General features: G+C 40.6%; 1 protein-coding gene across 1 annotated transcript in view; it reads left to right on the plus strand.

Moving 5' to 3' along the window:
• Positions 1-19,442, plus strand: part of LOC138954139 (protocadherin Fat 1-like) — a 67,985-nt gene extending 48,543 nt beyond the window's left edge. The window contains exons 47-62 of the mRNA XM_070326044.1: positions 740-789; positions 1,662-1,795; positions 2,347-2,556; positions 3,293-3,427; positions 4,191-4,349; positions 7,473-7,666; positions 10,484-10,610; positions 13,545-13,621; positions 14,164-14,266; positions 14,618-14,746; positions 15,725-15,795; positions 16,129-16,360; positions 16,776-16,985; positions 17,435-17,554; positions 19,177-19,310; positions 19,433-19,442. Of these exons, the coding sequence (XP_070182145.1) occupies positions 740-789; positions 1,662-1,795; positions 2,347-2,556; positions 3,293-3,427; positions 4,191-4,349; positions 7,473-7,666; positions 10,484-10,610; positions 13,545-13,621; positions 14,164-14,266; positions 14,618-14,746; positions 15,725-15,795; positions 16,129-16,360; positions 16,776-16,985; positions 17,435-17,554; positions 19,177-19,310; positions 19,433-19,442 (2,095 nt within the window). The remainder of the gene's footprint in view (positions 1-739; positions 790-1,661; positions 1,796-2,346; positions 2,557-3,292; positions 3,428-4,190; positions 4,350-7,472; positions 7,667-10,483; positions 10,611-13,544; positions 13,622-14,163; positions 14,267-14,617; positions 14,747-15,724; positions 15,796-16,128; positions 16,361-16,775; positions 16,986-17,434; positions 17,555-19,176; positions 19,311-19,432) is intronic.
• Positions 19,443-19,827: the final 385 nt, after the last annotated feature.

Here is a 19,827-nt window from a genome sequence, read left to right on the forward strand (position 1 = left end):
CGTGGTGTGCTTCTTTCTGAGTACTTTACGTCACAAATTGTACTTTACGTACTTGATGATGACGTAAGTTAATTGTATGTGTTCTATTTCGTTGACTGAGCACGGCCGGGACCAGTTGGCCTGAGCGCTGGGATTTCGAGTTTCATTCGACATGTCAATGCATCGCAGTATGAAATAATACAGGTAGGAGGTTAGTTCTTGTACTTTGGGTCAACCAAAGTCGATAAATGCATTCTTCACTATGGTATTGATTTCGTCGTCCATCTTGAATCGAAAAGCACTCTTCTTACAAAAAAACCCAACTTCGTTGCGAGCTACGGCGAAGCTTCGCATGTCAAAACTTGAGAAGCGATGTTGGGGTCAAAGTACCACGCCGTAGCTGCGGGTTTTTGGTATTAAGACTTTGCGAAGCTTCGTGTAGTGAGTTTGTGTTACTGTTTGTCTATTTCTTACGTGAGCCTTGAAGGCTTCGCCTCTTGTTCCCCTTATGAGCACATCCGTGTCTATTTTTAATCACTAAAAAGCTAATTGATTATGTAGACTTTATGTAATCCTCCAACACTGGACCATCATTTCTTGTCAAGAATGTTAAATGATCGTAGAACAAGATTGATCGAAAAAAGTATCCAGTGCCTTTTGCAGTAACATGAATTATCAACAAGTCGCGTGAAGTGACATCAACCATGTTTGTCAATCTGTTGGTCTATACATTAACAGTGAACTAAAACGTTTGTACCAGGACTGAGTCCTGGCTGACCGAAACCCGTCGACCAAGACGGCGCTGTCTTGGTATCATGTACAGAGGGTACCTCATTTGAAAAACACGGATTTTCCTTGTTTTTGAGTTTAATATCAATCCAAACATTACATAGCTGAATATTGTTTGGGATTCACAGACACAGAAAGAATGCGATGGAACTTCTTTTGTGTCTCTTATTGTAATTTCGATTTCAAGCGACATTTTGATTAACAAATTAATGAAACAATGTTTAAGCTTTCAAGATCAAATGCAAATCCATTGTCCGGACCAGGTCAAACAATGTTTGATCAACATTTCAATCAATTTGAAAAAGTACGGTCGCGACTGTTCTGCCTCAACTTTTCTTAAACGCAGAATATAAGGTCACCAAAGACATTTATCAAAAATGAGAAAAAAACTTTGGGAAGAATTCAAATGTAGAATTTTATGAAGATCTGTTCAGTAGGTTTCAACAAATCGCTCTACACACACGCGCGCACGCACACACACATACACGTTCACACTCGTCTCTATTCAAAGTCTACCGGAATACATTCAGCCACAAATTTACTGAATGTAAACACGTATGAACACAAAAACAACGTCGTGTTAAACATTTGAAATGATCACGAAGTCTTTTTTTTTATTCGGATCATTAAGATCCGCCTTTCTTGCTTAATTTTAAGTCTTTATTTCTATCACTCTTTTTGTTGCAAAGAGGATTTGTATTTTTGCACTGCATGGCTAAAGGGATGTAACTCTGAATTTTGGAAGTAATTCAAGCAGCTTTTTGATTGTAACGTAAAATACTAACTTATTATTTTTACGGTAGAAATAAAAGCTATTGACAGATTGTTTTGTGTGTGTTATTTTTGCTACATTGTTTATGAATATCGAGCAACTTTTCTGTTCTTTTTTTAAGCTACTCCTCAGGGGTTTGAAGACAACCTAGAAATAATCACTGAGAACGTCAGTGGACACGAGTACCAGTGCAATGTACGTGTCATCTCACCCTTCAACAGAGACATTGTTCCTTTCTTGGATATCGTTATACTGGTAAGTGCTTGCTTGTGATGTTTTACATTTGGTTCTCATTTTGTCTTTAGCAGGTTCGACATATTGGAAGGAATTTACACTCAACGCATGAGTGCCTATTATAGGCTACTATTTAAAACTCTGGTTCATTCAGACACCAAAATAACATCAGTTATTTCCGTTTCGCAAATTTGTGTTTGGTATGTGTACCATTATTCAAAGTCATCATTGAACGAAAAGAGGGCAACAATCCAAAAGATGGTGTTCTTTACCAGTAGTTTCTTTTTTTCCATCTTTTTTTGGCGGGGAGCACCTTTCTTCATTTGTCTTTTTTTGTTTGTTTTTTAACCAAATGCTATTTACTGATATTTCTTCTTTAAATATACCTCTATCATTAACAATACTTACACAAATGTACTTTAAACAACTGTTTCTATATCGCAATTCCCTCTCAAATATGCATAAAATGTCCAGACGGGAACCATACCTATAAATACCAAAACAAATTGGGAAAAAAAGAGTAGTTTCTTGTTAATTTATTTTACTAAAGAAGATTTCATGCGTCTACTCAGGCCACAGAACAAAAGACGCGCAACAACTACAGCGAGGAAGCAGTGCTTAGGCTTGTCATCATCCCTAATAACCAGAACCCTCCCACGTTGACGACCACTTCTGGGTCGTTTGAAGGTTACATCCTGGAGAACTCTGCTGTTGGCACGCTGGTCAGCAACGACACCGGTCTCAGAGGTCCTCTCCGTCTCCTGGTCACAGACAGGGATGTGGTATGTCAGACAATGATGTTGCATGTTAACTATGTGGTTTGAATGTCGTTTGCAAAAAACAGGTGGTATGATAGACAGTAATGTTAATTTCTTCATAATATGTGGCAGTAAATGTATTTGTCAAAGATGCTTTTTTCATACAATAATATATTGTGTGTCAGAGAGCTGGCATTTCAGACAACACTGTTAGTGTTGTGTGTTCAAGATGAAACATGCTTTTGTGAGTTATTTCTAATATGCTGATTGTGAGCAAATGATAACGGTAGCTCAGTTGGTAGAGCACTGGATTTGTGATCGGAAGGTCGCAAGTTCGAATTCGGGCCGGGACGGACACGGGTCAACTTTATGTGCAGACCCAGAGACGGAAGCCTTGTCCCACCCCCGTGTCATCACAATGACACGTAAAAGACCTTGGCCATTGTGTCATAAGTGCAGGTGGCTGAATACACCTAAACACGCAGACACCTGGGTAGCGCGACTCCGTTGCTGCTAGCTTTCCACTGGGAGGAAGCGAGCCGAATTTCCCAGCGATGGGACAATAAAGTAATGAAAATCAAAATGAAAATCGTAATGTCTTTGACTATCTGTCTTGCTGCCTTTTTCTTTGCTTTTTCACCGATGTGTGTGGGTTTGAGTGAAATAATACTTTGTAGAATATCGCAAAAGGGGGCCAGATTTTCACAGTACAGGGATTATCTCTTCAAACATAATTGACGAATGTCATGTTCTTTTGCAGGCGCCTGGCGACCCTCCTGGGAACTATGAGATTACTCTTGATCCTTTTAACGGCTTTCACGTGGATGACTCTGGGTACATTCAGTTTCGCGAGGGTACCCTCGACTACGAAACCAAGCGAATCTACATCTTAAACGTAAGCTAGTTGTCGGTGCGGGGTTTTAATCTTGGGTTTAATTCCAAGTGGACTTCTAAGATGCACACTTATTTGGAAAAGAGAGAAAAAGTGATACGATGAATGGGGTGGTTTTTTTCTCGAAGAAAGTTTAAAAACTCGACTTTTTCAAGAAAAAAATGACAAGGAAGAATAGAAATTTTGCTCGTACTTTTCCAGAACATTCGGGGACATGGCACCGGATCCTGATTTGTCGTGTATATGTATATGTTAAGGTAGCCTGATAACCCAATACCTTGTTCTGTAGTCATGCTTTATTTACCGCTTATTTCGGATCGAAACCATTCAAACTGACTTTCAGAACTGACATTCATTTGCTCGGCTTCCTTGCGAGCGGGCAAAATTTCGATCAAGCTAAGTTGTGTGTGTGACTAATTGTTTGTCTGTTCACTTAAAAGACCGTTGGGTCGATATATTTGTCGATATATTTGTGATTGTAACGTATTTTGTCATTATCAACGTTCCAAGAACTTACCTTTCTTGTTTTTTGATTTTGATTTTCAGAAGTTGTGGTTTTGTCCCCAATTCTTCTGTTATTAATCTTTGTCCGTCCGACGGACATGTAGGGCCTCAATGTTGTTAGTTGCGATTACAGACTGTCTGTGCAATTATTCGTCTCAAAGGAGCTGTGTACGCAGCTGTCGATGTCGTTGTTCGCCGCTTGTGGTTTTCAAACTCATTCAGATCTGTGAACGACTTAATGATAACAACTGACTGGGTACAGGCGACTGTGCGAGAGCTGGACACGGTAGAAAGACTGACCGGCAGCGCCACCCTGACCATCCACGTGCTGGACGTCAACGTCCCCAGTGTGCCTTCTGACCTGCTACGAGTGACCGTTCCGGAGAGAGACTACAGCGGAGTTGGGCAGTTCCTCGTCAGTGTAAGTGTTTTGGTGGTTTATTCCCACTCACATCTTGGAAAGAGTCAAAGTAACGAAGTAACAACACTCTTTTCAAAGTCACTCGTTTGTGCAACAGGCAAATGGGGAGATCATTGGTACACAGTACGGTTCAAACTGTTTAATGAAGAATCTCCAGTTAGTGCGCCATACTCATAATGTTAAGCAATGCTGGTGAGTGTGTCATGAAGTGGATTGTAGTGTGAATAAGGAGTTACTTTTCTGTATACGTGTTCTGCCCTATCTTATTACACTGACTCTTCAATCTTCACATTAAAACACTCCAAACACAGAATTTGGGAGGATGCAGACTTATTATTTCCTCACACAAATTATAACAATAATTCTTCACCTCAAAACAACATCACTACCAATCACTTTCTCGTCCCCACCGTTCATACACTCTCTTCACAATCTCTCCATACATGTGATTAATAATATCAAGAACTATTTCAATAATAATAATAAATTACTGCACCAGGTAAAGTGTTGACAGACACTCACGAGTTCGTATCACGGCTCACTATATGTCGTCATTTACACCTCCTTGTGCCGCTGAATCCACGTAGACGATGAATTCCCAGAAACTCTCCTTTTAGATGCCAACATGCACCCTTCACGTTTCTCCCCGAGAAACAATTTCGCCATTAACGAAAAGAACCGTCGTCTCTACGACCGGTGATGATGGAGCCTCCTCCGTCCAGCCATCTGCGCCGATGTGGTCTCTCTCTCCACCATCGTCACGCCTCTTCCGTGTGAGGTCCGTCAACTTGACACACGCTAGACACCTTGCTCTGTCGAGCATCTACAACGTTGTGACGTTATTAAACCCAGACCAGCTACATTTCTCATTAACACAACTCATGTCAAACTAGGGTTTTCTCGTGCAACACACGAAACCCATGATATCGCTTCAAACGTGTCCTAGCATATCCCAATTCAATCTTTAGGGAGGTTAAAATCACGACGTGTTTCACATCACAAATATCCTACTCACATCTTTGTGACAGAGTGATTGAGTGATTCGCAATAGTCTGATACCCATGTTCATAAACGGACACTTCAGAACAAATCAGTAAGAAGATATCCGTTGACTTTGACTATCTGTCGTGTTTTCTTTTTCGTTGCTTTGTTTTTACATTTAGTCAACATAGAGGGGGAATCGAAACGAGGGTCGTGGTGTATGTGTGTCTGTGTGTGTGTGTGTGTGTGTGTATGTGTGTATGTGTGTCTGTGTGTGTGTGTGTGTGTGTAAAGCGATTCAGAGTAAACTACTGGACCGATCTTTATGAAATTTTACATGAGAGTTCCTGGGTATGATATCCCCAGACATTTTCTTCATTTTTCAATAAATGTCTTTGATGACGTCATATCCGGCTTTTTGTAAAAGTTGAGGCAGCACTGTCACACCCTCATTTTTTAATAAAATTGATTGAAATTTTGGCCAAGCAATCTTCGACAAAGGCCGGACTTTGGTATTGCATTTCAGCTTAGAGGCTTAAAAATTAAGTGATAATTTTGGTCATTAAAAATCTGAAAATTTTAATTAAAATTATTTTTATAAAACGATCCAAAAACAATTTCATCTTATTTGTCATTATTTGCTGATTCCAAAAACATATAAATATGTTATATTTGGATTAAAAACAAGCTTTGAAAATTAAGAATATAAAAATTATGATTAAAATTAAATTTCCGAAATCGATTTAAAAACAATTTAATCTTATTCCTTGTCGGTTCCTGATTCCAAAAACATATAGATATGATATGTTTGGATTAAAAACACCCACAGAACAAGCGGTGGACAGATGATGCTACGAGTATGGGGTCTTGCGGAAAAAATGCAGTGCGTTCAGTTTCATTCTGTGAGTTCGACTGAGCTTGACTAAATGTTGTATTTTCGCCTTACGCGACTTGTTCATAAGTAAATTGGGCTCCAAAGAGTTCTCACCGTTCAGAGTATGCCAACTGATGATTCGGATCACAAATACCAGGTAGTTCTGGAAGGGTTCTTGCTTTTTATTTGGAATAATTTTCAAAAGCAGTTTGGTTATGTTGCACTTAAAGTTCAATTCAGGGACGTTTTTCTACTGCTTTTTGGACAAACCTGTTAGCTTCCCAAATACAACAATGCATTGCGACTGAAGTTTTGTGAGTGACACACCTCTGACCAAGCGGTATTGTGTATTAACAAGAGTAACTGCCCCTCTGGCGATCTGATCAGGGGAAGTTACCCGTGCGAAGTACAGATGCGGAGCAGATGACATACATTGCTTTCAAAATAGTAATTGAGATTAGGCCACTTGCAGGGTCGACTGATCTTCTGTTTTTAGAGAGAATGCAGCGAAGAAAGTAGGTGTAGGTGTGTTTTAACTATTATACAACGTTTTTCTGCTTGATATTGTTTCTGTAGAACGTTCAGTGTTTTCCAGTGCAAAAAGACGAACACACTTGATGCTGAAGGTTCTGGATGTTGATTACATTAAATCTCAGTAAAACATAGATCTAAACAACAGAGAGAGAGAGAGAGAGAGAGAGAGAGAGAGAGAGAGAGAGAGAGAGAGAGAGAGAGAGAGAGAGAGAGAGAGAGAGAGAGAGAGAGAGAGAGAGAGAGAGAGTGAGAGTGTGTCTGTGTCTGTGTCTGAGTGTGTATACGTATGTTCTCATGCATTAAAAATGGTGATTACGTTTATTCTGTCAGTCATTTACTGTTTTGAGCTGTCCTGTGAATTATCTGTGGGCCAGGACATAGGAATGACTAAATACTACGGCCAATGATTCCTGCTGCGCAAAAACTATTGCTGCAATCACCTTCTATCTTCTATTCACATTGTATCTTTTGTGAAAGGACTAATAATCGGCCTTTGACGTTTTTCAAAAATTAAAAAGGTTGCTTTTACTGGCAATTTATTGTTTGAAAACCAAACTTGTTAAGATTAAGATTCCTCTGTGTCTCCAAAAGTCAAAAGGAAGATGTTGGAAAATCAATTAAAATAGTAAAAACCTGAAAGAGAAGTCTAGGTACGCTCTTTTAAATTATTTGCCACAATCAAGACTACTTTTCCAGCACACTTGGTAATTATTTTGCTTTGATCTCATGAACAGCTGAACGCTTCTGAGATAGAGGGTGGAGACAGCAGTCAATTGAACTACACCATCAAAGATGTCTACCCTGATGGTTTAGCTGGCATGTTTCGCATCAACGCCAGCGGAGGTGTCTTCCTTCAAGGAGCAGTGTCGGCTGGCGATTCCTTCACACTTCAGACAGAGGTTTCTGGCCTAGGACATACTGACCAGACGTGAGTTTCTATTGTCATGTGTCCTGGGGTTTTGCTTCTCCGTTTCGCGTTGCATACACGTCTGTCTTGTTTCATTTATGGATTATGTATTTAATTTTTTCAAGACATTTTGTGTTATTGGCTATATATATATATATATATAACATCAGAAATTGTGAAAGATACAGTTGAAAGTCAGCAGAGACTTTCTTCCGAGATTTGTTAAAATCTCTTAGCAGAGAAAGAGAGAGAAATAAGTATCCCTTCACAGACAGCCAATATATATATGTATAGGTTACAACACGAGTGGTTTTTTTATATGGCTTGTATTTCAGTCAAGACCCAGCGGATGAATATCATAGGGATTCACGAGCCTCTGGCGAGTGAATCCCGATGATATTCCCGCTGGGTCTTGACTGAAATACAAGCCATATAAAAAAACACGAGTGTTGTAAGCTGTATATCCCATGCGTACACCAAAGACAACGTGGACCACAATAAAGCACTGTAGTTGTCTGTGGTGTGTAAAATAGGTGAGCCAGCGAGGTGTGTTCCTCTTCACTACCCCATGCTAAAGCCACGTCGCCGAAGAAATGAAGTGCAAACAAGTGCATCCGTAAATGTGTGTTAAATCTACATTCAAACCACTGTTCGATTTGCTTTTGAATGCATTTTAGTTTCAAGATAGTAAAGAAAGCACACACAATGAAAGTTTTCATTGAATCAAAGACAGTTTCGATTTAGGTTCTGAGTCCGTCCAAGGTCACAGTTTCAGGCTACGGTTGCTAACACCGGTTTGGTTAACTCGGATCCCATTTCTAGTTTAATTTTTGTGTTGGAGTGTAGAATTACGAAAATAAACTAACATTTTACTGAATAACTTCCTTTAGATTTAAGCAGTCATTTCATGTTCGTGAAATATATCTCTTAGTGAATTTGTTCGATCGTGCTTGCGTTAATCAACCCATACCGGTAGCGTCAATTCTGTCTAAAACGGTTTATTCCCCCCTCTGCTTCTTTACCTCTGTAAACTTGTAGGGGTAGTTATTTTTCGATAATGACCCAGCAACCAAACAAATAACGACCCAGCAACAGCCTGAATCCTCGATAGTGCAATGGGTTGAGAAGCTGTTCTGTTTCGGTACTACTTTTTGCGACTGAAAAGTTCCGAACGCTCTAATGTACGAAGTATACATCTCTGGAGCAAACAATACAAACACACCGCATTTAAATTAACAACTACAGGCCTGAACACATGAATCTCCATATAAAATCCATGAGTTCGGTTGTTTTCTGAATCTAGATCAGACGTTCATCACAAGCAATTTCCCAAGGCAAGTAACTCATACTTTGTCTAGCGACAAGAGTAGTTCCCCTTCTTTTCACTCAGTTTCTTCGACAACAGACTGCAATCCGACGGTCAGTTTTCAACAATATTTCATTTAATAAACAGATCACACGCAACCAAATGCACACATCTCATCAATTTAAACAACATAAAGCGGTTTCATACACTATTTTCCCCAGAAAACTTAACTTCATACAGTTTTTAACGTTGGAACACGGGTGCAAAAGTTCGTCTGCTAGTCCCATTTGACGAAAGAACATTATCCTAACCGATACCAAAACATATACAGAACACACAATATCTGCCTTTGCCGCCACAGCAGAATAACAGCATATCTGTGTACTTGATTTTAGTCCAAAATAGGAAAACTGACAAGAAGTGTTAACAGAATGGAATGATTTGCACGGAACTATACAACCGCGCATTAATCGATCGCCTGCGCAGGTTGACTGGTTGAGTGAATAGGATTCGATCAAACTTTCGCAAAAAACCTCCTCTTTTCTTTGAATAACTGAAGAAAGGAGGAATAAAGAGGTTACACACCTCGTCTCAGTGATTATAAAAAATAATGGTCTCAGTTCGCGGTCATGAAAAAGCTCGCTAAAGCTCGCATTTTTCATGATCCGCTAACTTCGACCATTATTTTTGATAATCACTGAGACTCGGCATGTAACCTCTACGTAATGGCTGCTCCTTGAAACTGCGTGTTGAATACCGTTTGGACTGATTTTACTCCATCAGGATGAAATACACGTTTGCTGAGCTCTTGGATACTTTCATATAATCATGAACTTACGTCAGTGTAAAGCAAAAAAGTTGGACATGCTCGAAAAATGGATGAAACAGCCTGTGCTGGATGACCGTCGAAGCGAACCGGCCAGTCAAAAAGGTACACTCGTAACGCAGTGCATCTTTGCTTGTTGGAACACACGGAGGAAGGGAGGTTACTCTAGCTTCACCTCAAATGAACAGCGAGGTTCGTTTGCTGTCACTATCAGTTGATTCTTCGCTTTTGTTCTTTTTTTACTCGACCTGCACCCAAAGTGTAAAGATAAACGCTTTGTTTACTGTATCGCATACCACAGATACGTATCATGGTTTTGTCCTCTGTGAATGCTCTTCATCAATCCACTGAAACATGTTCGGTGCAGTGTCAAGTGTAGGCAGAAGTATAGTTCCTCGGCCAAACCGGAATCGGTACTATGATATATTTTTTTGAGCCCATTATGTATTTATTGAAGCCGAAAAATACAACATATATACCCATAGTAGCATTACAGAGACAAAGAAGCAGCTCATGGGATATATATATATATATATATATATATATATATATATATATATATATGTGTGTTTGTGTGTGTGTGTGTGTGTGTGTGTGTGTGTGTGTGATATGGTGTGTGTGTGCGTGTGCGTGTGTGTGTCTGTGTCTGTCTGTCTGTCTGTCTGTCTGTCTGTCTGCCAATACCTGTATATTTGTGTGTGTGCAGAGCCAGTGTGGCCGTGATAGTTGATGTCACACCAGATGGAAACCAGCCTCCCAAGTTCACAGCTAACAACTACACCATCTACGTCAGCGAGGCAGTTCCTGTGCAGAGCAGCTTGTGGAATATTCCCGTAAGTGGCAATACTTGTAAATGTGTTTTGTTTTAATCCTCTCAAAGAAATGTGACACAACTGCTCTTGCTATTTTTTTTTAATAAGAATAGGTGCAGGTAGAGGTGATTCTGAGTACGCATGTAGCCTTGCGATGGAAGAAATAAAGAGGAAGGATGTTGTGACCCAAAGCATAGGTAAGTCGACCCAACCCTGTTGCATTCTCTTGCTTTGATGCGAACACATCACGTTTCTTGCATATTTGCTCTGTCTTCGTTGATGCTGCTTTCGTTTTTAAATTTAGTCAAGTTTTGACTAAATGTTTTACCATAGAGGGGGAATCGAGACGATGTCGTGTGTGTGTGTGTGTGTGTGTGTGTGTGTGTGTGTGTGTGTGTGTGTGTGTGTGTTGAGCGATTCAGAGTAAACTACTGCACCGATCTTTACATCACTTTACATAAGAGTTCCTGGAAATAATATCCCCAGACGTTTTTTTCATTTTTTAGATAGATGTTTTTCATGACGTCATATCCGGGTTTTTGTAAAAGTTGTGGCGGCACTGTCACACCCTCATTTTTCAATGAAATTGAAAGCAATCTTCGACAAAGGCCGGACTTTGGTATTGCATTTCAGCTTAGAGGCTTAGAAATTAATTAATGAGTTTGGTCATTAAAAATCAGAAAATTGTAAGTGAAATTAGTTTTTCATAAAATGGTCCAAAAACAATTTCATCTTATCCTTTATCATTACATTTAGAGGGCTGTCACACATACGACTGAGTCGCGCGATTTACCCTGTCACACAGCCGACTCAGTCGTAGAAAACAGCTACGACAAGTCTGCGACTCAGTCTCATGCGATTCCCTCGTAGCTTTGAGGTTTAGAACATGTTCTATTCCTGCGATCCAGTCGTCGGTCAATCGCAGGGGCAGAGCCAACAGAGCCAATCAGAACGCGTTGCTGCGGCCTTGATGCCGTGACGTAAAATAATGGCGGACAGTGGCGTACAGCGTCTCTTCGTCGATTCAAAACTGTTTGGAAAAACAGTTTTTTACTCAGATATAAAGGAGACGTTTTAGGCGTGTACAGCGGTCGGAAAACATTAATTGCAGCTGTCTGGGAACTTTATTTCTTGCAAAGGCGTAATGCTGAAAGGAATTTTTCAGAAAGGTAGAGCGACGTTCGAACATTTAGCGTCTGCTCTCGCAAAGCGCGTTTGCCGTGTTCACTATGACACGTCACTTCCGCCCCGCTCGCGTGGAGTTATCGTTCGCCTGCAGTCGTTCGTCTATCGTTCATCGTGTGACGGGTCAGTGGCCTACGATGTGATGTGCCATCGGCCACAGACTGAATCGCAAGACTGAATCGCAACGACTGAGTCGCCTGTATGACAGCCCTCTTAGTCAAGTTATGACTAAATGTTTTAACATAGAGGGGGGAATCGAGACGAGGGTCGTGGTGTATGTGTGTGTGTGTGTGTGTGTGTGTGTGTGTGTGTGTGTGTGTGTGTGTGTGTGTGTGTGTGTGTGTGTGTGTGTGTGTGCGTGCGTGCGTGTAGAGCGATTCAGACCAAACTACTGGACCGATCTTTATGAAATTTGACATGAGAGTTCCTGGGTATGATATCCTCGAACTTTTTTTTTCATTTTTTTGATAAATGTCTTTGATGACGTCATATCCGGCTTTTCGTGAAAGTTGAGGCGGCACTGTCACGCCCTCATTTTTCAACCAAATTGGTTGAAATTTTGGTCAAGTAATGTTCGACGAAGCCCGGACTTAGGTATTGCATTTCAGCTTGGTGGCTTAAAAATTAAGGAATGACTTTGGTCATTAACAATCTGAAAATTGTAAAAAAAATAATGTTTTTATAAAACGATCCAAATTTACGTTCATCTTATTCTCCATCATTTTCTAATTCCAAAAACATATAAATATGTTATATTTGGATTAAAAACAAGCTCTGAAAATTAAATATATAAAAATTATTATCAAAATTAAATTTTCGAAATCAATTTAAAAACACTTTCATCTTATTCCTTGTCGGTTCCTGATTCTAAAAACATATAGATATGATATGTTTGGATTAAAAACACGCTCAGAAAGTTAAAACAAAGAGAGGTACAGAAAAGCGTGCTATCCTTCTCAGCGCAACTACTACCCCGCTCTTCTTGTCAATTTCACTGCCTTTGCCGTGAGCGGTGGACTGACGATGCTACGAGTATACGGTCTTGCTGCGTTGCATTGCGTTCAGTTTCATTCTGTGAGTTCGACAGCTACTTGACTAAATGTTGTATTTTCGCCTTACGCGACTTGTTTTTGTTATTCCAAAAACATATATAAATATGTCATATTCGGATTAAAAACAAGCCCTGAAAATTAAAAATATAATAATTATGTTTAAAATTAAATTTCCGGAATCGATTTAAAAACAATTTCATCTTATTCCTTGTCGGTTCCTTATTTCAAAAACATAGATATGACATGTTTGGATTAAAAACGAGCTCAGAAAGTTAAAAGGAATAGAGATACAGATAAGCGCGCTATCCTTCTAAACGCAACCGCTGCTACGCTATACTGACTGGCTTGTCAATTTCACTGCGTTTTAAACGTGCGGGGGTTTGACGAAGCTGTATTGGTGAAAAAATGCAGTGCGTTCAGTTTCATTCCGTGAGTTCGACAGTTTGACTAAATGTATTAATTTCGCCTTACGCGACATGTTAGTTTTTTTGCAGTTTCAAATGAGTCGATGAGAAACTCCATACAGAGAAAATAATAGGCAGATGATCCAATTGGGCGTAATTTGGTTGTATACAATAGCATTCAACAATGAGGTATTCGTGTAGACTGTAAAGAATTGTGAAAATAATTTACCTGTTTAATATTTCAGGTTATTTTGCATCTGAGGTTTGGCTGTTAGAGCTTGCTTCTCAGGCCGTTCTCTGATTTTCATTTTCAGGCAACTGACCCAGAAGGCGATGACTTAACATACACTATTACAAGTTCAGATCCTATGAACGACTTCAACACGCTCAAGTCAGTTTTAGCGATTGCAAATATTAAGTTTTAAATTGTACATCCATAGACCTTTTGCACCCCCTCCCTCCACCCCAGCATGCCCAACCCACCTACCAGACCCACCCCCAACCCTGCGCCTAACCTCGCCCCCCTCCCAACCTCACCCCCCCCCCCCCCCCCCCCGCCCTCCTCTGTCACTATCTCCCTGCCTGTCTCTGTCATTCTCTGCTTCTCTCTTTCTTTGTCTGTCTGTCTGTCTATCTTTCTTTCACTCTCTCTCTCTCTCTCTCGCTCTCTCTCTCTCTCTCTCTCTCTCTCTCTCTCTCTCTCTCTCTCGCACACCCACACAAACTCACGCAGGCAGGCAGACACACACACACACACACACACCACACACACATACATACACACACAGACACACACACACACACACACACACACACACACACACACACACACACACACACACACACACACACACACACACATGTATATGATGTCAAAGGAAATGTCGCTACACCATACTCTTTTGTATATCGTATTGTTTATAATGTATGCAGTGTCTCGTCGAACAGCCACATTTTGCGCAACACCGTAAACCTGGATCGTGAGAGAGTGGAACGCTACATTATGGTGCTGAGAGCTGAGGATACTGGTGGAAATGTAAGCATGACAAACACGATACCAGCTAGAACAGAACATTTACTTTGACAATTCTTGTTTTTAATTTTACCAACAGATTGATTTGATCAAGGAAGACCTTTCGTAGAAAACGTAGAATGATTATTATTTTTGTAGCAGTATCTTTTGATCGATGTAAACTCGGGTGTGTGTGTGCGTGTTTGTGTGTGTGTGTGTGTGTGCGTGTGTGTGTGCGTGCGAAATTGTGTACGTGTGTGTGTGTGTGTGTGTGTGCGTTTGCGCATGCGTGCGGGATTGTGTGTGCGTGTGTGTGTGTGTGTGCGTGTGCGCATGCGTGCGTGATTGTGTGTGTGTGTGTGTGTGTTCATGCAGAGCGCCACAGCCACTGTGACAGTGATAGTCCTGGATGTGAATGACAACTCGCCAATGTTCAACCCGACTGAATACAACTTTACAATCGACGAGAATCAGAATTCTGGCACAGTCGTTGGCAGTGTAATGGTAAGTGTTAGTTTGCGTAAGTGTTAGTTTGCGTAGCTGTATTAATTAGTTTTTGTTGGACCTCGTTTTTAGTGTTGTACATATATGCCTTTATGTGGTTTTCTTCCAAGAACATTTTCTTCCGATACATCACTAATTTTGTTTATCGGTGTACTTTCTTATCTCTGTCCTGTTATAGCTTTTTTATGAACATGGTTGTGCTTATTAATTTAGTGCTTTTTGATGGTATAGTTGGTTACAGTATTAGTTGACGTTTTGGCCGGCTTTGTGTGCGCATGTATGTGTGTGTGTGTATGTGTGTGTGTGTGTGTGTGTGTGTGTGTATGTGTGTGTGTGTATGTGTGGGTGTGTATGGGTGTGTATGTGTCTGTGTTTGTGTGTGTATATGTGAGTGTGTGGGTGTGGGTGTGTGTGTATGTGTGGGTGGGGTTTGTCTTATATTATTTGCTCTGTTTCAAGATTTTTAATTTAGTTTTTATTGCATTTGGCTCGAGTGTTTGTTTATTGGTAATTTTCTTCTCGTTCTTATCCTCTCACGTCAGGATCAAGTCTTGGATAAAAACGGAACATAATCAATTCTTCGTAGAATTATCAATTTTTAGATTATCAATTCTTAGATGTTTAATTCAATATTTGTTCCGTTTAGGCTACCTACACACATTATGAACATCTGGTTGACACTTATCAAAAGTTTGATGGATCCTTTCAAAATTCCAGGTCCAGTCAGTGAGGGGTGCACAATAATGTGAAATAATCATTTTTAAAAAATAGGAATGTGTTGGAAACTAGATTCTTGAAACAATTGGCTGTTTAATAGCCTATGGTGACCCTCACATATTGGATTAGTTTGATAGCCTCCTGTCGTATGTCAAGGTCATACAGGTGGTATTGGCGAATGTACCCTAGCGCAGCGAAAGGGAGTCGATAGATCGCTTGCTCTTCTTGTTTTTGCTTGAGATTTGTTATTTCTATGTTTAGGCCAATGACACAGACAAGGCAAGCACAACCTTTTCTAACGTCAGCTACAGCATTGAGCCTGAAAACAACGAGTGAGTATCATTGTGAATGTGTGTGTGTGTGTGTGTGCCACGGTGTGTGTGTGTGTGTGTGTCTGTGTGTCTGTCTGTCTAGTCTGTCTGTCTGTCTGTCTGTGTATGTGTGAGTTTGTGCTGTGTGTGTGTGTGTGTGTGTGTGTGTGTGTGTGTGCGTGCGTGTGCGTGTGCATGTGTGTATGTGTGTGTGTGTGTGTGGATGGACAGATGCTCGTGTGTCAGCAAGTGTATATATGTCTGTGTAACAATGCGTGAGTGCGTGCATGTGCGCCCTTGCATGTAAACGAGTTCTTCCTGCAACTGAAAACGTCAATCTGTTTGATATTGCAGCTTCAATGTGAACAGTGAAAGTGGCCAGATCACCAGCCTTCGACCGTTTGACTATGAGAAAGACAAGATCTTTACTTTTACTGTGCTGGCCACTGACGGAGGGGGCAATATTGGAGTTGCCCGGGTCATTGTCAGAGTTAGAGATCTTCAAGACAACATACCTGTGTTCGATAGGAACTACACCTTTTATGTGGACGAAGGGGTTTCTGGTGCCATTGTGGGTCAGGTCACGGTTAGTAGCAACTGATATTCAGATCTGTCACCCTTATTTAAAGTTAAATCATGAAATGTTTACACACATGCGCGCGTGCACAAGCACATTAGACCAGCAGAAAGGCGCACGCACGCACGTACGCACGCACAAACAGACACACGTACACAACACAACACAACACAACACAATACGCACAACACACACATACACACACACACACACACACAGAAACACACACACACACACACACACACACACACACACACACACACACACACACCGTAACAACGACAACCGATCTATTTCTCTACTTCGCCATAGTGATTTTTAATATCATCTTGATGAGAATGATCGTCAGCAAAACCTCTTTGTCACTTCTTTGTGTTCACCCCTTCTGGTTTAGATTCCTGAAGTGTTTCCCCTTGTTCTGCAGGCAACGGATATGGACACTACAGACAACATTCAGTACCAGTTTGATTCTGGTGAGTCTGGCAATTTTAGCATCGACGGGACGACGGGCGAAATTCGGACTATCCCAGCCTTGGACTACAATGTAAAGAATCAGTATATCTTTACGGTCACCACATCAGATGGTTCCGCCATTGATCCGTCGACCTCAAGTACCGTTACCGTCATTGTCAACGTGAGTGAACAGTTTTACTTTTTTTACATTTTATTATTTGTATTTCGGCCTGGGTGTTTAATAGCCATTTCTACTTATGCCATTTTTCAACAACTGCCACCCCGACCTGCGCCACAAGCCAACTCCCTACAACCCTACTACGTACACCACTCCATCTCACCATGTTTATTTGTTCAGTATAGGAATTTGTTTCGATACCGAGAAAATAGATATACTGCTCTGGTATATCACTGTGGTATTATCTAAGCACATCTAGCTATGCAGGATTTATAATGCCTTCGCTTAATTTTGTGACGTACGCTTTTTGCTTGGTTTGGATATTAATTGCCGTGGTGTGTGTTTATTTTTGCATTACCAATTTTTTTCTCCAATTTTTATTCCTGAGTTCGGGATGATTAAAGTAACGAGGTACACGATAGTAACATGAAACGTTTGCTGATATTTTGCAGGACGTCAACAACTTTACACCAGTCATTACAATCACCCCAAACAACACCGTTTACCTTCTGGAGAACGCCAACGCGAGCACTGTAGTTGTGGATGTTAATGCTGATGATGGAGACTCTCAGGTCTGTACAGTTCAGGTTTTGTAGTCGGCATAAACATAATTGTTTATTACCAATCCAGTGCCCCATATGGCTTTTTGACCAATCAGGACGGATTCTAGGTGACCCTCTAAATGTTATAACGTTCGGGCATGGACCCTTTTTGTTTATCAGGCTAAAAATTAACAAGACAAAGTGAAAATTTAAATTAACAATATCAGCGGGATTTTTCTAAAGAATGACACTTCAAATGCTATCAGATAATACTCTCTTTATCTAAAAAAAAATACCGAAAAGCGAGTTTTGTCGGTGGGTGCTTTACGGAACAGCAAGGCACCGCCCATCATCTGAGTGTGCAATGCCGACCCCGCTCACTTGAAATCTAAATTATCTAAGTTCGGAATAATCAAGTGAAATTGTGTCACTCGCTTTACGTCAAATGTATCTTTACGTCATTTCCCATCCGTCTGGAGTCGGTTCTAAATCTGTCGCTCTCTGTTCAACAAGAAAAAGCGAAGCAAGCGAAACGCATGTTCAACATGGTTTATCTTGTGAGATAGTTGTGTGTCAAACGCATTTGACCTGTGAATATTCATCACGTCAGGTGTGTTACTCTGATTGGCTGACCCAGGTCACGAGAATTCTTTGACTGACAGGCATAATTAGGTAGGAGCGCTCAAGTTCCCATTGCGGCTGTTCTGTCTAATTCGCGGGGTCGCTTCAAAATTTCTTTTGGTCGAATTAAACGGTAATAAAACCGTTATTTCTAATAATTATGCTGTTAGCAAATGACAACAGACATGTCTCACAAACGATATCAGCATTCGCCTAAAAGGCTCATGCTTGATATCTTTTTTCTCGATATGTCTGTTATCATTTGTTAACAGTCAGCATATTGGAAATAACTCATAATAAAGGGTCCTGTTTATCACTTGTTTTCACACTCTTGTATTTGTCGAGTTTAATAACATGTGCGGCTTTCTGCACAAATTAGTGAATATTTTGTAGAAATTGTAATGGTACGATTTTGATAATTCCTTTGAGAAGATCAGAGAGAGAGAGAGAGAGAGAGAGAGAGAGAGATTGAATTGGATTGGATTGGATTGTTTAATTGTGTAACCAGTGATTTGGTTTTACAATGTTAAAAAAAATCAAAAACTACATCAGAGAGAGAGAGAGAGAGAGAGAGAGAGAGAGAGAGAGAGAGAGAGAGAGAGAGAGAGAGAGAGAGAGAGAGAGAGAGAGACACACACACACAGAGACAGAGAGAGTGGGGGAGGATTCTGAGACACAATTCTTAACCTTAAGGATCTCAATTTCCCGTGGTCATTGAATGGGGCAGTCAAATTTGGTAATTACCCATAGGGTAAAATCAGGATCCTGGTTTCTCTTTGGGCAACCTCAGGATAATTCTGAATCCCAACAAAGAGGCTGTGGTGAAATTAATTATTGATCAGGTTAATTGGTTATCATAACCAATTATGTGTAAGTCAAAGCATCTGGTGAAGCAGAGACAATTTTCGGATGTTAGGTGTGCTATTTTCACTTGCATGATGCTTCAGGGCGTAACATGAGCGCATTGCCAGCTTCTGTCGCTCTGCCGTGAGTTCTTTGTGTCTTGAACCCTTTGATGTGATCGCTTCCAGAACACATCCAGCGGACGCATCATCTTCAGCATTGAATCATCCACACCGGGCTCAGGCCGGCCGTATTTCACCATTGATCCTGTTTCTGGGGTCCTGACTGTGGCTGGCTCTCTCAAAGAGGCACCCGAAGATTTGTACACTGTTAGTATGATTAGCTCTTTTAATAATGTAAATCGTGACTGTATGTGTTGAAAAGAGACAATACCTCTGAACGTATTACTTTTGTGTGTTTAACCTGAGCCTGATTTACTCATAGATTTTTGTAAGTATCGCGTTGTAGTGCACTTTGGTATATAGAAGAAATGGCTAGACTTTCACACACAGGCAAAAACACACAGACGCACACAGACACACACACACACACACACACACACACACACACACACACACACACACACACACACACACGCACACACACACACACACACACACACACGGATCACACAGAACCAAACAAAGCCAAGAAATATGTAGCTGAAATAGTAATCAGTATGCTTGATCCATTTACCCCTTCGTGTCCTGTCAGCCAAGTTTAGGGTGTCTTAGAAGTATATGTGCGTAGATCGTGATTTTGACAGCGTACTTTTAAACAGACATTCCTTCTCGCGTGAATGGTCATATCAGCCAATCACAAATCTGTCTACGATTTTA

Source organism: Littorina saxatilis, linkage group LG2 (genome assembly GCF_037325665.1).
Source record: "Littorina saxatilis isolate snail1 linkage group LG2, US_GU_Lsax_2.0, whole genome shotgun sequence".
Taxonomy (NCBI): domain Eukaryota; kingdom Metazoa; phylum Mollusca; class Gastropoda; order Littorinimorpha; family Littorinidae; genus Littorina; species Littorina saxatilis.